Raw genomic sequence first — 18,307 nt, forward strand, 5'->3', positions numbered from 1 at the left:
GGAGACCGCACAGCGCTGCTTGTGCACCGCAGTCCTTGAGCCACCTCAGAACTCTTCATTCTTACAAAAAAATGCCTCCCTGGGCTTAAACCATACCCACTGCTTTTTCCTTTCTATTTGCAATGAAATACCTTTCTAATCTCCCTGGTGGATTGGTGTCCAGGTGTGACATCTGAATTGAACATTATTTGCTCCCTGTTGCATAACTGACATATTTCAGAAGCTGCCAGGACTTGGGGCTTTTTTTTTTCAGTAACAGGAAAAAGGTCTTAGCAGAGAGACTGAGCTGTGTGCTATTGCGAGGTGTCGTTTTTGTTTTCCTTTCTTTTTTTTAACCTATCAAAAATCACTTTATTTATTTGAATTATCTTTCATTTTTAAATTGTAGGTGACATACTGTGTTATATTAACTTCAGGTGTACATCCCAGTGATTAGTCAGTACCTAACTTACTAAGTGATCATACCGAAAAACCTCGTACCCATCTGACACCATGGTTATTACATGTGGCTTTTTGCTTTCAGACCTGCTGTCCTACATCTGAGGTTTGGCTGTGGAGTGGTGGGAAGAGGGGTGTAGCCTCCGGTCCCTGGGAACAAAGGAGGGCTGCTTTCCTGTCTTGTTGCCTCTCCTATGAGCCTGGGCTTCATCCAGGTGTCCTTCCAATTTCTTAAGCACAAGTGTCATTAAAGTCAACTGGCATACAGAGGCCTTTGGCCTAAAGGTTGACATGCCAGAAATATAAGGTTTGGGATCAGATGACCTTTCACTAGACCAAGTTGTAGCACTGACACACCTGGGGCCTTGAGCAAGTCTTCCCCTCCATCCCCCCGACCCTGTCTCTGTGGGAGGAGGAGGAGGAACTGCCCAGCTGTCTCTGAGGTGGCATGGGGGAAGAACCTCCAGGACGGAGGCCAGGGCAGGGCTGGGGGTGAACCTGATCGTGGCTGGACCCTCTGTGCCTGAGATCTCAGCTGGAATGAGGATGTGCAGGAGGGACTCCCTCCCATGAGCCGACAGGCAGTCACAATGACAGGGTAGAATGAGGTCCTGGTGTGCAGGGATGCGGAGGAGGCTACTCAACTGGGCCACACAGTCCTGCCATGGAGGCAGATGACCTGCCAGGTCAGCCCACTTCCAGGGCTCAGGCCTTGAAACAAAGAGCAGCCACTGGAACTGCCCAGCCCTGGGGCTCCAGCTGGCATTGGCCAAGGAGTCCGGGGCTCCAGTAGGACCTGAGCAGACATGTAATGTGGGTGCCAGGGATCTGAGCCCTGGACAGAATGAGCTCCTCCCTGGAGTGAGGATGAGGAGGGGAGAGAATGGAGAGCTAAGGCTTGAGCAGGTCGCCATTAAGTGGTCAAGAAGAGGAGGAGGGGCTAGCAAAAGAGGAAGATATGGAACTGCCATAAGGGGACACCAAAGCAAGAGGAGGGAGTGACAGAGGAGGGAGTGACAGAGGAGGGAGTGACAGAGGAGGGAGTGACAGAGGAGGGAGTGACGGAGGAGGGAGTGACAGAGGAGGGAGTGACAGAGGAGGGAGTGACAGAGGAGGGAGTGACTAGTGGGTTGACAGTTTGAGGAGGCAGAGGACTGAGAAGGAGCCTGTGGATTTTGGGACTTAATTTTATCCCTTGTGAAAGGGAAAGCAGGCTGGACCCTAATTCCTCTGACAGAAGAGCCACTGAAGCAAGTTTCATATTTTATTCTGAGAGAGGAGTTCCATGGGAGCCCTTGGCTGGTCTCATCCCACGGCTCTGTGCAGAAGCCCGGTCACAGTGATGTCAGCTCTTCCTTGTCATGTGGGCAGCACACGGGTCTGGGCCAGGATCCTGGACCATGGCTGCCTCACCCATCCCAAGGGCTCAGAACTCGCAGATCACAAGGCGCTTCTCTCCACAGGGTGTGTCGTTCCACTTGCCATTGGTGAAGATCTCCACACAGTGCTCAATGCCGCCATAGTTGTCGGGCTGCCTGGGGGCCCAGTTGGAATAGACCAGGGGCTCCCCTCCTGGGTAGGTGAACCTGCCCTCCGTCTGGGAGTCAGTCATGCTCAGGAACGCAGCTCCTTTGTTCTCAGCCTCCAGCAGGTGTTGCAAGGCCTCGTTCTCAGCTGCAGAGCGTGGGGAGGGCAGCTGCCCCCCGGCCTGTGCGCACACTTGTTCTGCTTCCTGGAAAGGTTTCTCAAAGCCTGCTGTCTTGAAGACCTTCTGGCCAACACCTCGGCCATTGGGGAAGAGCTCCACTAGGAGGAGAGGATAGTCAGGTTGGGGTTGTGGAGGCACCTGCCAAAGCTCGATGGCTCTGAGACCTTTGTGCTCCAACCAGAGCCCCAGGCCTCCCATATAGGGCCTCAGAGTACCAGGGAGGACAAAGGTGAGACCCTGGGTCTGCGGTGCGCTCTGGGAGGTGGATCTGCCTGTCTAGTTACAGGTGAGGACACTGGGCTCAGAGAGGTTAAGTAAGAGGCTCAGCTCCATGTGACCATCACATGTAGAGTTGGGGGTCACCCTTATCTGATCTCACACTAGAGCTGAGATATGCTCTTTCTATTGCACCCGTGTTGCATGGCAGAATCGGTCTCCCAGTTACTGGGCGGGACTGGGAAGCTTTGGCATCATGCAGTGAAGTGGCATCACGGCCTCTGAGCGCTGGAAACAAGGAAGAAGCTCCCTCTGACCTCACTGTGGACCCTGCACAACAGCAGCGCATGTGGCATTGACAGGGAGGTCCGTGCCAGGTGTGGATGTGGGAAAGAAGAGGAGAGGGTGGGCCATCTGAGGGCAGCGCTGTGCTAATCTCTGCACTGTGTGCGCCCAGTGCTGGCCTCTAGGTGTGCATGTGGGGGAGGCTGGAGAGCTGGGAGGGAGGACAAGGACAGCTGAGAGGTGTGCGTGGGCGTCAGGGGCAGGGGAGAGTCAGTGCTGAGAGAGGCCTGTCTGGGAGTCAGAGGGCCAGGAATTCAGCCCCGCCTTGGCCATGACTGTCCAGGTGGACAAGGGAAAGTCAGTTCCTTTTTGGGGGTTTCCAGTTCCTCATCTCTAAGATGGAAATACAATTTATAAAAGCATCATCTCTGTGACATTCAACTATATGTTTTCATTCCATCTAATTTTCTAAATCTTTGTTGTTGTTGTGTGTGTATGTGTGTGTGTGTATGTGTGTGCTTTAATATATTTTTAGTGATTTCAGAGAGGAAGGGAGAGGGAGAGAGAGATAGAAACATGAATGATGACAGAGAGTCACTGATTGGCTGTCTCCTGCATGCCCCCTACTGGGGATCAAGCCCACAGACCAGGCACATGCGCTGACCAAGAATCAAACCATGATCTCCTGGTTCATAGGCTGTCTCTCATCCACTGGGCCACTCTGGGCGGGCTCATTTTCCATCCCTTTGGCTTCTGGGTTCATGCATAGAAGCCTTCAGGGCTCCTAAGAGGGCTGTGCTCCACCCCCAAAGGGCTGGTGAGGTTCCCAGGCTGCCCTCTGACCCACTGTGACCCTTTCACAGGGGTTCAGGGGGCAGACTCTCCACAGGCTCAGGAGGGCATCCAGAGAAGCCCTGGACAGGAACACCTGGGTGGGTCTGTGTACATACACGAATATGGCCACGTGCCCATCTGAAGGCACATGGGAGCACTGAAGGCCCACCTGGTGTGTGTGAATATGCATGTGTGTTTGTGGGTGTAGATGACGTGAGGTGAGTGATGGCATGTGTGTAATACACATACATGTGGCAGGTACATATGATGACTTTTCCTTTGTATCAGTGTGCATGTGTTTGAGTGAGCACACATGCATGTTTGTGGAGCGGGGGAACATACTAAATGCTTGAAACCTCACCCTTGGTACGTGGGTACTTAGTGGTTTTAGGTACGTAGGAGCTAACTCCATGTCTCACCCCTGCATGCTCTCCTCCTTCAGAAACTCCTCTTTGGATCAATGAGATTTGATGAATGATGTGAGCTCAAAGCTGACATGGGTAAAGCAGGGAGGAGGAGGGGCAAATTAGGGACTGTGGTGGGGATGCCACAAGCACAGGGCACTGGGCTGTGCTCCTGGAGCCTCTGATTCCTCAGCACCCAGGTTAGGGAAGAGTCTCCACTATGAACACCCAGGGAAGAGTGGGAGAGTCCAGCACTAGGCAGAGCTCAGAGGCAGCCTGCCCCCTGCCAGACCCAGGGCATGTCTCAGGCGAGACTCTCAATGGCCATATGCCAAGGTCAGACCTCACAGCCTTGAATGCAAGCACAGCATGCCAACCCCAACTCTCAGGACAGTGTCAGGAGTCTCTGCTGCTGTGGGCTGGGCAGCAACATCTTGAGGGGTGTGCACCCCTAGCCCCATAGAGATAAGAAATGCATCCTGGGGAGAAACCAAGATGGCGGCATAGGTAAACACCTGAAATTGCTGCCTCACACAACCACTTCAAAAATACAACTAAAAGACAAAACGGACATCACCCAGAACCACAGCAAGGCTGGCTGAGTGGAAATTCTACAACTAGAAGGAAAGAGAAAAGCACACTGACACACAGAGGAGGTGCAGAAGTCATGTGCAGAGGTACGGAGGCACACGCAGAAAGGGCTGCAACTGAGGACACCATTGTCTTTTTCAATCAGGAGGGAGACACATGCTCCCGCTCTGAACTCCAGTTCCTGGCTAGTCTCTGGGGACCCAACTCATACGGGGAGAAACTGGACTGTCTGGTATCGGGTAGAACTCGAGGGTGGCTTTCTCTCAGAGGTGCTTGCAGTGATTACCACGGGTCACTGAGACCAGGGGCCTGTTAGGGCAGGACTGAGGAAGAGCCATAGCTGTTTGCTCCGCCCTGTTGATTCCCTGAGACCCCGCCCCACCCAAGCTGTGTGCCGAGGTTTTTGCATATGAATGGCCTGGCCCTTTGCAATCTAAAATTACCTAACAAACTGCAGCTGGGTCAGAGAGACCCAGAACTTCCAAAAGAAGGTCCAAGGCCACACAGCAGCTTGCATTGCTTCACAGCTGGGCCTCATCTGGGCACCTCCAAACCCCAAACAAAGAAGAGGAATCTGCAGATCTCTCAGTAGCTCCTGCTGGGTAGCCTCAAGCAGAAGCTAAATCAGCACCTCCTTAGAGATCCAAGACCAGTGTACCCAGTGGTCAGACTGGGACCATCCAGATTACAACTCCTCAGATCCATAAGGGACACACTCAGGGGGCAGACTTAGTGAGCACCAAAGCCCCACTGAAGCAAGTCTTGCCTCAGAAGGGTGTCTCCAGCACAGAATTTCTCCCACCATAGACACATCTGATTCACACAACCAATTGGCCTGGAGGTCTATTCCCCCCAGTGATACCTACAACAATCAAGGCTTAACTACAACAATACTGTGCACAAAGTCCACAAAGTGGTGCACCAAGAGTGTCCACCTCAGGTAATTGGGGAGGCTGAGCCACTGAGCCCTATAGGACACCTAGCACAAAAAGCCACTCTATCAACACAGGAAAGCAGCCAAAATGCAGAGACAAAGAAACAGGTCACAAATGGCAGAAATGGAGGAAAGCAAACTACTGGATATAGAGTTCAAAGCCATGGTTATAAGGTTTTTCAAGAATTTTCTAGAAACCGCCTATCAATTAAGTGAGACCGTAGATAAATCAAGTGAGACCCTTGAGGAATGAAAAAGGACCAACTAGAAATTAAGCATACATGAATGAAATAAAGAATATTATACAGAGATCCAACAGCAGACTAAAGCAGCGGTTCTCAACCTGTGGGTCGCAACCCCTTTGGGGGTCGCCTAAGTACATCCTGCATATCAGATGTTTACATTATGATTCATAACAGTAGAAAAGTTACAGTTATGAAGTAGCAACAAAAATAATGTTATGATTGGGGGTCACCACAACATGAGGAACTGTGTTAAAGGGTTGTGGCATTAGGAAGGTTGAGAACCACTGGACTAGAGGATCTCAAGTATCAAGTCAAAGATTTGAAATACAAAGAAGCAAAAAATACCCAACTGGAAAAACAAAAAGAAAAAAGAATCCAAAAATATGAAGATAGTGTAAGGAGCCTCTGGGACAGCTTCAAGCATACCAACATCCAAATTATGGGATGCCAGAAGAAGAGAGAGAGCAAGATATTGAAAACCTATTTGAAGAAATAATGACAGAAAACTTCCCCTACCCGGTGAAAGAAATAGACTTACAAGTCCAGGAAGTGCAGAGAACCCCAAACAAAAGGAATCAAAAGAGGACCACACCAAGACACATCATAATTAAAATGCCAAGAGCAAAAGCCAAAGAGAGAATCTTAAAAGCAGCAAGAGAAAAACAGTTAGTTACCTACAAGGGAGTACCCATACGACTGTCAGCTGGTTTTCAACAGAAACTTTGCAGGCCAGAAGGGAATGGCAAGAAATATTCAAAGTGATGAATAGCAAGAACCTACAACCAAGATTACTTTACCCAGCAAAGCTATCATTCAGAATTGAAGGTCAGATAAAGATTTTCACAGGTAAGAAAAAGCTAAAGGAGTTTATCACCACCAAACCAGTATTATCTGAAATACTGAAAGGTATCCTTTAATAAGAGGAAGAAGAAAAAGTTAAAGATAAAAATTATGAACAACAAATAAATCAACAAGTGAATCTAAAAATCAAGTGAATAAATAATCTGATGAATAGAATAAACTTGTAAGTCTAATAGAATCAGGGACATAAAAAGGGAGTGGACTGACAATTCTTGGGGCGGAAAGGGGTATGGGGGGTGCAGGAAGAGACTGGAAAAAAATTGTACACCTATGGATCAGGACAGTGTTTGTGTGTGTGGGGGGGGGTAAGGGCAGAGGGTGGGGTGGGAACCAGGTGGAGCTATGGGGGGGGGGAGAGGAACAAATGTAATAATCTGAACAATAAAAATTTAATTAAAAAAAAGAAAGAAATGCATCCTGGGTAGTGGGGTGTCCAGGGACCATCACGGGATGCAAGAGGGAAGGTCTAAACTGCACTGGGCTAGGGGCATTGATCTTGCTCGGGTCACAGGTGGCTGTGATGGTGGGGGCTGGAGCCTGGTAGCCTTGACCATGCTGAAGCCAGCTCAATGAGCTGGTGTTGGGGCCACACCCTGCCCCATGTCCCTTAAATCTGCTTCCAGTTCCAGGAACATGTGGCAGCTCTGCTTTGCCCCACCCTATCCTTAGCCCTAGGTCCTGCCCATTGTCCAAACCCACTATCACCCTAGAGCAGTGATGGCAAACCTTTTGAGCTCGGCGTGTCAGCATTTTGAAAACCCTAACTTAACTCTGGTGCCGTGTCACATATAGAAATTTTTTGATATTTACAACCATAGTAAAACAAAGATTTATATTTTTATATTTATTTTATATATTTAAATGCCATTTAACAAAGAAAAATCAACCAAGAAAATGAGTTCGCTTGTCACATCTGACACGCGTGTGATAGGTTTGCCATCACTGTCCTCGAGCCCCCAATCCTAGAACCAGGCCTGCCTCAGGCTCGGCCAACTCCAAACCCAAACACAGACCCTGCCTGGGGCCTGCCCTTGGTGACTGGCTCAGGTTCAGGTCCAGGTCCAGGAACTCACCTTTCTTATACTGAAGGAAGGCTCCCTGAAGTTGTCCTACCTGCCCCTGCAAGGCCTCCACCTGCTGCCTCAGAGCAGCGATGTCTGCAGGAGAGAGAGGCCCAGTGAAGACCAGTCCCTCACAGCCAGGGATTGGCTCAGAGTCGGGGTCCCAAGGGAAGGTGCTCAGTGACAGGCTTTCCTGGGGGAGGGTTAAGGGGCTGGACCCCAGGAAGCCCACAGCCGCTGACACAGCTGGCCCTGCTGCCCACAGGTCCCTGAGGCTCTGTTGTGAGCACACTGTGCCCTGAGCAGGTGCTGGCACCCGACTAACTCTGATCCAGATGGCATTTCACAGCAAATTCTGAGTCTGGGAGCACATCTCTGGTGGGGGTAGGGGTGGCGGGGGCAGCGATTGCTCATTCCTCAAGCACTCCCCATCCCTGGGTTATTTGGTGCTCAAAGCTCTCTGATGAACTGGGAAGGGAGCTGAGGTGTCCCAGTGATCAGATGGGAAGCTGCTCAGGCAGGCGCTCCCCCGAGCACAGGGTCTATCCAGAGCCTCATCTTCCTACCTTCAGCCTGACAGCCTTTCCCAGTTTCACACCCGCCTCCTGCCCCCACAATGGCCTGACCACTGAGCTAGAGGGCCCACCTCCCTCTGCACCCTGGTGGGGCGCCCAGAGCCAGGGGAGGCGACCTTACCTGGAAGCCCACTCTCTCCCTTTGGTCCTCTCTCCCCAGGAGCACCTCTGTCCCCCTTCAGTCCTGGGGGGCCCCTGGCGCCTGGAGGTCCCTGTGGTCCCGGGGGTCCTGCAGGCCCTGAGATCAGACAAGAAGAGGAGGGTGAGCTCAGCACACATTTTCCCCCATTTTCCCCCTCCCGGCATAGGGGCTGTGCTATTGTCCAGCAATACACCCTCCCATGTACAGTCTGTCCCAAAGCCAGCCACGCACCCTCTCTGCAGACTACTGACCCATCACCCTGCACCCAGCCTTCCCCGGATGCAGACTGTCCCTTCTGTTCACAGCGCACTCTCCCCAGTTACAGAGCTCAAGCCCAGGGAGGCACCTCCTTTCACAGACTCCCCAAGGCCCAGTGTTGCAGCTCTGAGCTGGCGGGTGATGGGGGAGGGACAGGCATCTGCAGCTTCAGGTGGACACAGGAGGACCGAAGGCCCGCCCAGCTTTTCCCATCACTCACCTGCTGGCCCTGCACTCCCAGGGGCTCCACGCTCACCAGGGGCACCTTTCTCTCCTTTGGGACCTGGGGGTCCTCTTGTCCCTGCAGAGCCCTGCACGCCTGGGGCACCCACTTCTCCTGAGGAAGGAACAGATTGGGACAAAGGCTGCTGAGAGTGTCTGCAGGCTGAATCATTTCCTCGGTTCCACGTGGAGAAGGAGAACTGGGGTCTATGCACCCCACTGTCTGGGATCCTCCAGATGTGGGAATTTGGGGGGCAGGGGCCACAGCAGGGCCTTCCAGTGGTGATGGCCTGGCTTCCCTGGCACGCTGAGCATCCTTAGGTCACATCATGGGTTGCCACTGTCACTCCTCCCTCTCCCTTCCGGACCTCCACACACCAACCTCCTACCTTTGGGTCCAACGTCTCCTTTGGGGCCTGGTTTGCCTTGGGGTCCTACATTCCCCTGCATTCCTGAGGGACCCTCTGGTCCAGCCGGCCCGCACACACCTGGAGGTCCCGGAGGTCCTGGGAAAAGGACCAGCCAGTTAGTGCATGGAGTCTTCTTGGGAGGGGGAGAGCGTGAGAAGGTGAGAGCAGTCATAGAGGTCAGAGAACAGTGCCATCCTACAGACGCCGCCCAGCAGTATTACCGCCTTCCCTGCGTGAACCCAGTGCCACCTGCAGGGCACCCTCCTTCCTGGGATGGGTATGTGCATCCTCCTGCATGGCCTAGTGGCAGGCATTGCAGTCCACACCCACTGCTCACCACATGGCCCCGAGTCTCCCTTCGGTCCAGGTTCTCCAGCAGGACCGTTGTCCCCTTTGGGCCCAACTGGGCCAGCAGGTCCAGGCATCCCCATGGGTCCTCTAGCTCCTGGTGAACCTGCAGCAGCAGAAGAAATGGGCATAAACCTGGCCCTGGGCCTAGGGGAAGCAGCACCTGCGGGTCAGCCCTGCATTCCTTCAGGTTCCGCAGGTGTAGACATTCCACCTCCACACTCCTCAATCCAGTGGTGACCCAAGAGGCGGGTGTGCACATCCCCATTTCACAGGTGAGGAACCAGGCCTGCCAGAGCTGGTGTGGGGGTCAAGCCAAGAACTGTCTGATTTCCATGCAGTGCACCTTTCCTGACCAGAGGCTGAAGATTTACAGCAGGGGATCTGCCAGCTTTTACCCTGGATCATGGACACCTTGTTTTCCCCTTCCTAGGACCAAACTTTATATCAGAAATGATCCCTGACATGAGTCACCAAGGAAATGCAAATAAACCCATGAGATATCATCTCTCCCCTCCTAGAATGGCGACTATAAAAAACATAAAAGCTCACAAGTGTTGATGAGGATGTGGAGAAGAAGAACCCCTATGCACTGTTGGTGGGATTGTAAATTGGTACAGCCACCATGTAGATCAATATGGAGTTTCCTTAAGACATTAAAAAGATAATTAAAAAATATATATGATCCAGCAATACCACATCTGGGTTTTATCCAAAAGAAATAAAATACTAGTTTGAAAAGATATCTGGTTCATTGTAACTTTTTTTACAGTAGCCAAGAGGTGGAAACAACCTAATACTGTCCATAATGGATGAATGGATAAAAATGTCACACACACACTGGAATATTATTCAGCCATAAAAAAATCCTACCATTTGCCACAACATGAATGGACCTTGAAGGAATTATGCTAAGTGCCCTAAATCATACAAATTAAGACAGATACAGTATGATCTCACTTATATCTGGATTCTAAGAAACAAAACAAAGAACCTGAACTCAGAAGTGCAGAGGTCAGATTTTTGGTGGTTGCATAAGATGGGAGCTGGGTGGTAAGCAAAAAGGTTGAAGGTCAGTTATAAAATAAATAAGAGCTAGGGATGCAATGTACAGAATGGTGACTATATTTAATACTACTATCTCTCCATATAAAAGGCTATTATGCTAAGTATCTGAGCCTCCGTACAGCTGCTATAACGCCCACTGACCACCAGGCAGCAGGCCCTCAACACAGGAGCTGCTGAACTGCAGTGATTTGACAGCGATGGCTCTCGGGTGATGCACCCCGAACCAGAAAGGAGGAAGCCCGATTCCTCGAGGGGCCATGCGATTCCACCTTTGGCCATGGGTTATGTTGTTGCTGGGGAACAGTTGACCCTGAATCTAGTTTACTGCACACTTGTGTTTGCGTTCCACACCCTGTATGACAGCAACTTTGCATCGTGCCCTCTTGCACTCTGGGACCCCTCGGGGGATGTTGGAGAGCCAGTTTTGGCCCAATCCCCACAGGCCAGGCCAAGGGACCCCACCTGGCAGAGGGACCCCACTGTTGCACCCTCCTAGGTGCAGCCGGCCACGGAGGGACCTGGGGAAGTTGGCTCCAGGGCATGTCCGGCCTGTCTCACCCAGTTCCACCCCACTGACCACCTTCTAATTAATTTCCTTTCAATGTGCACGAATCCATGCACCAGGTCACTAGTATTATATATTTGAACATTGCCAAGAGAATATATCTTAAAAGCACTCATCACAAGGAAAAAAAAGTAACTATGGGTGATGTTGAATGATCATTTCACAATATATACAAATATTGAATCATTCTTTTGTACACCACCTAAGAGTAATACAATGTTATATGTCAACTAGAGGCCCAGTGCACGAATTCTTGCACAGATGGGGTCCCTCCACCTGTCTGGCAATTGGGGCCAATAGGGGCCAACTCTCCCAGTCCCTGTGGGAGGTTGGCTGGCCAGGGAGGAGTCGAGAAAGGGCTCCAGGGATGTCTGGCCAATATCATCCAGTCCCTGATTGGCCGACACCAGCAGCAAGCTAACCTACCTGTCAGAGCGTCTGCCCCCTGGTGATCAGTGCACCTCATAGTGAACAGTCGAGCAGTCAACAATTCGGTCGACCACTTGGTCGGACACTTAGCATATTAGGCTTTTATATATATAGGTTACATCTCCATAAAAAATAGAAAAAGCATTGTCACATGCTCTGGAACCTATAGAAAACAGACCAAATTATTATCTAATGCATCATTAAGGGGGGAAAGGACGTGGTAAATACTATATTGAATATGATTCTGTTTCATGAGCATCTACAGACATTGTAGGGTGTGTGTACATGTCATACTTATTGGAAAAACCCCAGGAAAGGCATATACAAAATGTTAAATAGTTTTTTTCTAAGTGTCACAAAGGTAATTTTAACTTTCTTCTTGTTGTTTATCTTTAGTGACCACATAGTATTTTTTATTGGAAAAATAGTCAAACATTTTAAAAAGACCTGTTACCCAAAGAAAGGCTGCTTAAGCCTTAAGTTTTACAAGATTTTCCCAAAAAGAAAGGAAGCAGCGCCAGCCAGTTTTTCTCAGTGGTTAGAGCGGTGGTCAGTAAACTGCGGCTCGAGAGCCACATGCGGCTCTTTGGCCCCTTGAGTGTGGCTCTTCCTAAGCCTTAGGAGTACCCTAATTAAGTTAATAACAATGTACCTACCTATATAGTTTAAGTTTAAAAAATTTGGCTCTCAAAACAAATTTCAATCGTTGTACTGTTGATATTTGGCTCTGTTGACTAATGAGTTTGCCGACTCCTGGGTTAGAGCATCAGCTCGCAGACTGAAGGGTCCTGGGTTCGATGCTGGTCAAGGGCATGTACCTCGGTTGCAGGCTCCATCCGACCAATTGATGTGTCTCTCTCACATCGATGTTCCTGTCTCTTTGTCTCTCCCCCTCCTTTTCCCTCTCTAAAAATCAATGGGAAAAACAGCCTGGGATGAGGATTAACAAAAAAAGACACTAAAGGGAGCAAATGGCTATTAACATTTAAGGATTTTACACTTAATTCTATGAGTTTGGTTCTTCCTTTTTATTGAAGTGAAAGTTGTGGGGAAGCACAGAACTTGGTTGGAATGTCTGTGAGGAGGATTCTCTGAAAGGTCGGGACCTCTGAGGGGACCTTGCCCAAGGCGGCAACCCCTGCCTTGACTTTTCCAAACAAGTCCCATTCCCTGGGGTGTTTTGCTAGAATCTCTATATTTAGTCTTTAAAGACCTGACCTTGAAGAAGCACATACTTTCTCAAGGATACTTGCCCTGCTGATTGTATCTTGAGGTTAATTTGAGTTCAAGCTGTTGTGACAATAAAAAGACAACAAGGCAGGCGAACAGGCCTGCTTTTAGGACTGAAGTAAAAGAGTCCCTTAGCCCTCTCTTTCACAGACACCTGTTTCGGAGTGATCTGTTCATCCGTCACTCAGGGGCTGCTGGTCAGCCCTGGCAGAAAGTTCTAGAATGTAAAACCAACCTTTTTAAAGTATACAGTTTAGTGGCATTTAGCACCTTCACAATGTCGTGCAACTACCACTTCCATTTAGTTCAAAAACATTTAATCATCCCAAAGGAAAACCTCATAAGCATTCAGCAGTCACTCCCTACCCCCTCTCCCCCTCCCCACCCCTGGCTATCACAGCTCTGCTTCCTGTTTCTATTACCTACTCCAGATAATTCTTATCAATGGAATCATACACTATATGACCTTTTGTGTCTGCCTTCTTTAACTTGGAGTGAGTTCTTGAGGTTTATTCACTTCGTAGAATGTAACATTTTCTTTGTATAACTCAATAATACGCTATTGAATGGTTCAATAATATGCCATTGTATAACCGAATAATACACCATTTTATGGATAGAACACATATTGCTTATCTATTCATCAGTTGATGGACATTGGGTTATTGTGAATTAAGCTGCTATGAACCTTCATGGGCAAACAGAAAAGAAAAGACACCAGAAGGAAAGACAGGTGGGGGAAGGTAGGAGATGGTAAATGAGTGATAAATGGTGATGGAAGGAAACTTGACTTTGGGTGGTGAACACATAATACAATATACAGATGATGTATTATATTGAAACCTATATAATTTATTAACCAATGTCACCCCATAAATTCAATAAAAAATAAATGAGTAGCACTGATTTATTACAGTATGAGTAATGAAGGAGAGAGAGAGAGAGAGAGAGAGAGAGAGAGAGAGAGAGAGAGAGAGAGAGAAATAAACCCAACTTGTTCATTCACTTCCTTGTCCATTTGCTCATTATTTTATTTATTTGTTCACTGGAAACATAACTTCATGCTTCGCACCAGGTAAGATGCAAGTGTGAGCACCAGGTCCTATTCTGTAAGGGATTAGTAGCAGAATATTGAACCCTGAGGCACAGTAATGAGTGTGGAAGACAATGTGTGAGGTGCCCCTCAACCCATCCCAGCTCCCCACTCAGAGCACATACTCCTGTACTCAGAGCTCTTTTCCTGATGGAGGAAATGGTGCTTCAAGGGTGAGGAAGATTTAGAGAGATTTGTAGAGGAGAGGTGAGTTTTCTGACATGGAATCCATGCTCCCAGGGCAGGGGGGCCAGGCCCAGTAGGGCAAGGTGGGGCGGGGAACTGGTGACTTTAAGAGGCTGTGTGCTGGGCATTGTGTCCTGCTTTCAGCTACAGCCTCACTAGGAAAGAAATGGAACCCAGAGGGCATCTCCATGGGACCCCGGCTCCACCCTTCTCCTCTGCTCAAGGGTCTCCTGTTCAAGTCCATCTTGACCTCGATGGCAACTTCTTGGGACCACGTGCATCGGAATCTGCAGGGCAGGTGGTCATAAGTCCCACCCAGACATACTTGGATCAGGGTCTGAGGCTGCCCCAAGCTCTCCAGGAAATTCTGGACCCATAAGGGTTACGTGACTGAAGTGCCTGGGATTAAGGAGCCAGGGTGGAATGTAGTCCCCAGTCTGACTGGGCACTGTTCTCTCTCCAAGCCCCAACCCAAGGCTAGGCTTGGAATGTGCATGAGGCACCTGCAGAAGAGAGGGAGGTCTCAGCCATACTCCATGCCACAGTTCAGAGGGAAAGGCTCCCTCTCGGTTCAATTCAGAGCCCCATTGGGAGCTAAAGGGAGCTGGGATTCTCCAAGAGAGAGCTGGCACCTTGCATACCACCCTTCTTCTGGGTCCACTTCCAGGCGGCCTTCTTAAGCCCCAGCCCAGTCCCATTGGGAGCCACCTTCTCTCTGTAAGGGACAGATGAATACTTCCTTGTTCCTCACCCCACCAAGCTGGCAATGTTACCTATTCTTTCCAGCTTAAATGTCTTCTTCTTCCTTCAATCAAAATGCAAACTCCACAAAGATAAAGGTCACACTGGATCCCTCCTTAGCCCACCCAGGGCCACAAAGGCCCCTTCATCCTTGTTGCTGGCTTATTGAATTCTCTCTTCTTGTCAATCAGACCCAGACTCTCCCCTATGGGGAGTATTTCTTGGATAACACCCTTAATCATAGCACCTTTAGAAAGCGCAGGAGAATTCACCTGATGGTACAGAGGGAGACACAACTTTATCCTGAAGACTCAACAAAGAATAAAGCCTTGGCTCAATTTTTGTCACCGTGTGGGATTCTTCCCACTTACAGATGAGCACACGGAGACTCAGGGACACTGAGCGGCTTGTCCCAGGGGTCCCTGCTGTGGAGGGGAGCCAGCAATCAAGCACAGATCTGCCTGGCACAGAAGCCCGTGTCCTTATCACCTTCCATATAGGATGTCACAATTTCATTACCTGTCAAATGAGGTTAATATGTCACTTATAAGTAGGATTAAGTGAATTACGCAAGTGAATGGCCTAAAGAGGGCTGGACAAAGAAATATGAGCTCCCTTCCCTCCTCTCCATAGTGCATTTAGATAAATCCTTTTGATCAGGCCTGAGTGTGGGACCAGGGGGCCTCATCTTTGCCCACCTCTCAGGCAGTAGAATTAGTTACATATTTCACACTCTGCACAGAAATCATCACACCACAATGAACAATTGCAAGTGCCGCAGCTTGGTTCTAGAGGGCCCTGAAGACCAGTCATTTACCCACAATTTGCTCATTGTTGGGGTGAGAGGAATCAGAAGATCCTAGGGGAGGAATCCTGACAGTTAGGGGAGGGGAATAACACCTCAGGGCTCAGGGCAGCCTGTCATTTGCCAACTGGTAACGAGGTGCTGTAGGTGGACTGAATGTCTAGGGGACTTCTCCCCAAGGAGGTGGGTTCCATTTCCAGGGCTTCCACAGCGGAACACCAAGAGTTGCTGAGTTGGTTACAATTCCAGTGCCCACCCATGCCCACCAGGACAAGCCCATGGTCCCAGCTCTACCTGGATCCCCCTTCTCGCCCCGGGGGCCTTCTCTCCCATCTCGTCCATCACGACCAGGCAGGCCATCCTCCACAGGGCTACACATGACCAGGGTGCAGGCATCAATCAAAGGTTTCCGGGGAAGGATCGTCACATCTGCTCCCCGTGACCTTGGAGACTGTGTGAGCAGGACCAGCATGGAGAGGAGGAGCAGGGCCTTCAGTGGTGGACAGAAAGAGAAAGGACATGCTCTTGGTTCCAGAACACAAGTTAGTGCTTAGCCCAGCGCCCGGAAGTGAGAGGCACTTTCCTACCACCTCGCCCCTTCTGTGAGATCAGGAGCAGCAGGACTCCGAAAGCAATTTAGGGCAAGGCGGCCATACAGTCTGGCCTGGGAGGGCATGAGTTACCCAGCTGAACTCTGACATGGCTATCAGCAACATCTACCTCTTCCCAGATGCCCCGTTTTGTCCCTTCTAGTGACTTCCCTTTCACTGCTATCGGCACAGCTAGGCTGTGAACTCCTCACTGAGGCCACCTGTCACATCAGGAAGGACTCATGAAGTGCCTTTGGACAGGACAGTTCCCCTCTTTGAACCTCCTTCTCCCTCTCTGTTACGGTAAGATGGCTGGGCAAACCCATTTCCTGTCACTTGTAACCTTGGATGGACCAGCACTGGTGGTTTCAGTGCTTCTCCCTGGACTAGACACTTTCTCCATGAAGAAAGTTCCAGATGGAACCCAGAAAAAGTTCTCAGAATAGCTGGAGAGACCCTGGGATGCCTAGAGTGCTGCCCCTCCACCTGGGAAGACTTGGGAGAGGGGACTCATTGAGGAGGGCATGTGAAGTGTGCTCCATCAGGAAAAGGTGGTTTTAGGTGGAGAAAAAACAGATGTTCAATAGGGTGTCCAGTGACATGTGAGAGGGACTCTGCAGCTAAATGAGGTCAGGGTGGGTGCAGGACCTGGTCACTCCCAATGGGGGGCTTCTTTCCTCTTGAGAGAAACTGTAAAGTTAGGAGCCAGGAAAGGGCCCACGGTAGTTGCAGAGGCTGGGAACAAGCCTGAAGGACAGAGCCAAAGGGAAGGGATCACCAGGCAGCCTGAGGGGGAGGCAGTGGAGGGCCTTCCTGGCCACAGAAGTGCTTTCTTCTCCACCTGCTGGTGGTTCTGGGCTGCGGAGGACCCTGTTGGCAACAGTTCTTTCTCATTCTGAGTTTACCACTTCCTCAGGAATCATGGGAGTCTCTAAACACCAGGCAAGCTCACAGGGCAGCAGCGTGGCCCTTGCTGGGGCAGAGGCTCGGCCATGAGCACCAAAGGCTCCAGGCAGAGCCAGGGCATTGCCCCCTGGTGTGCAGCTGCCACAATTCAAGGGCCCTGTGCCCACATCTGGGGAAGAATGAAAAGCAACAGGCATTTTACCCAACCGCTCAAGATGGCACAGAGGGCACCACAGCTCATAGTAGTGGAAAGGGGCCCTGGGCAGGAGCCACCTCATAGGGTTGGAGACCTAGGACTGGGATGAGGCCTCTTCTCTGGGCCTATAGCGGCATTGGGCAGAGCCAAACCCCCTTAAACCCACATACTGTTCCCTTTATGCCTCAATTTCAGACTAAAATATTATGGAAAAATGATTCTTCTAAAAAGTAATTGGAAATCAGTAAACTTGTCCAGTGGATGTATTTTTAAAACAAAGAATTGAAGCTAAGAGAAAAGATGTTTATCCTTGTCCAATGGTCAGTTGGTACCAGGAGGGACTTTGACCCCGGGCCTGGGAATGCCTGGGCTGTTTCTCCTCCACCACCTTCCTTTCTGAAGAAATCAGGGATGGAGAGAGCCAAGCAAGAAGTTGAAATTGCATTCCCACCTGAGGCTTCCTGACAATGGCATCTGGGGTCCGGATGGGTGTCATATCCCACTCACCCAGCCTCCCCCAGCCCAGAAGGCTAATGTCCCACTGAGCAAAGGAAGCAGAGTGAGGGCCAGAAGAATTGTCCTTCTTTCCCAACTATGCTGCCCTCTCATGCCCACACCCACACCCACACCCACACCCACACCCACACCTCCCAGAGCAGAAGAGCTACATAGACCCTGTCTTCCTCAACACCAGTACATTAGAGCACCCCAAATGGCAGGGGGACATTCGCTGGACACAGAGAAAACCAAAAGAGAGGCCGGCACTGACACTCACCATTGCTTCCTCGAGGACTTGGGGTCTCCAGGCAAATGAGCGCTTCCCTGGCCCACACACACGGGCTATTTATGCTGCCCTGTTACCTGAGCCACCATGCGTTGGTCTTTTAAGAACTCTTTGGGAGAATTTTCTTCCTTGTTGCCTCACTCACCTTCACCCCACCTGGGTTCTGGAAACTTTCCCAACAC

The 18,307-nt window shown here is 50.2% G+C and overlaps 1 protein-coding gene across 2 annotated transcripts; it reads right to left on the reverse strand.

Moving 5' to 3' along the window:
* Positions 1-1,685: 1,685 nt before the first annotated feature.
* On the reverse strand, positions 1,686-18,259 carry LOC132214776 (pulmonary surfactant-associated protein D-like). 2 transcript variants are annotated; one of them, XM_059662208.1, is made up of 8 exons: positions 18,117-18,259; positions 15,944-16,139; positions 9,522-9,638; positions 9,164-9,280; positions 8,773-8,889; positions 8,274-8,390; positions 7,590-7,673; positions 1,686-2,244 (listed from the first exon to the last, which is right to left on the reverse strand). In XM_059662208.1, the coding sequence occupies exons 1-8, from the start codon at positions 18,117-18,119 to the stop codon at positions 1,865-1,867; spliced, it is 1,131 nt and encodes a 376-aa protein (XP_059518191.1). In that variant the 5' UTR covers positions 18,120-18,259; the 3' UTR covers positions 1,686-1,864. The 2 variants fall into 2 exon arrangements, with proteins under 2 accessions (XP_059518191.1, XP_059518192.1); XM_059662209.1 differs by having other exon boundaries at positions 15,944-16,100; positions 18,117-18,257.
* Positions 18,260-18,307: the final 48 nt, after the last annotated feature.

Source organism: Myotis daubentonii, chromosome 13, assembly GCF_963259705.1.
Source record: "Myotis daubentonii chromosome 13, mMyoDau2.1, whole genome shotgun sequence".
NCBI classification, from domain to species: Eukaryota; Metazoa; Chordata; class Mammalia; order Chiroptera; family Vespertilionidae; genus Myotis; species Myotis daubentonii.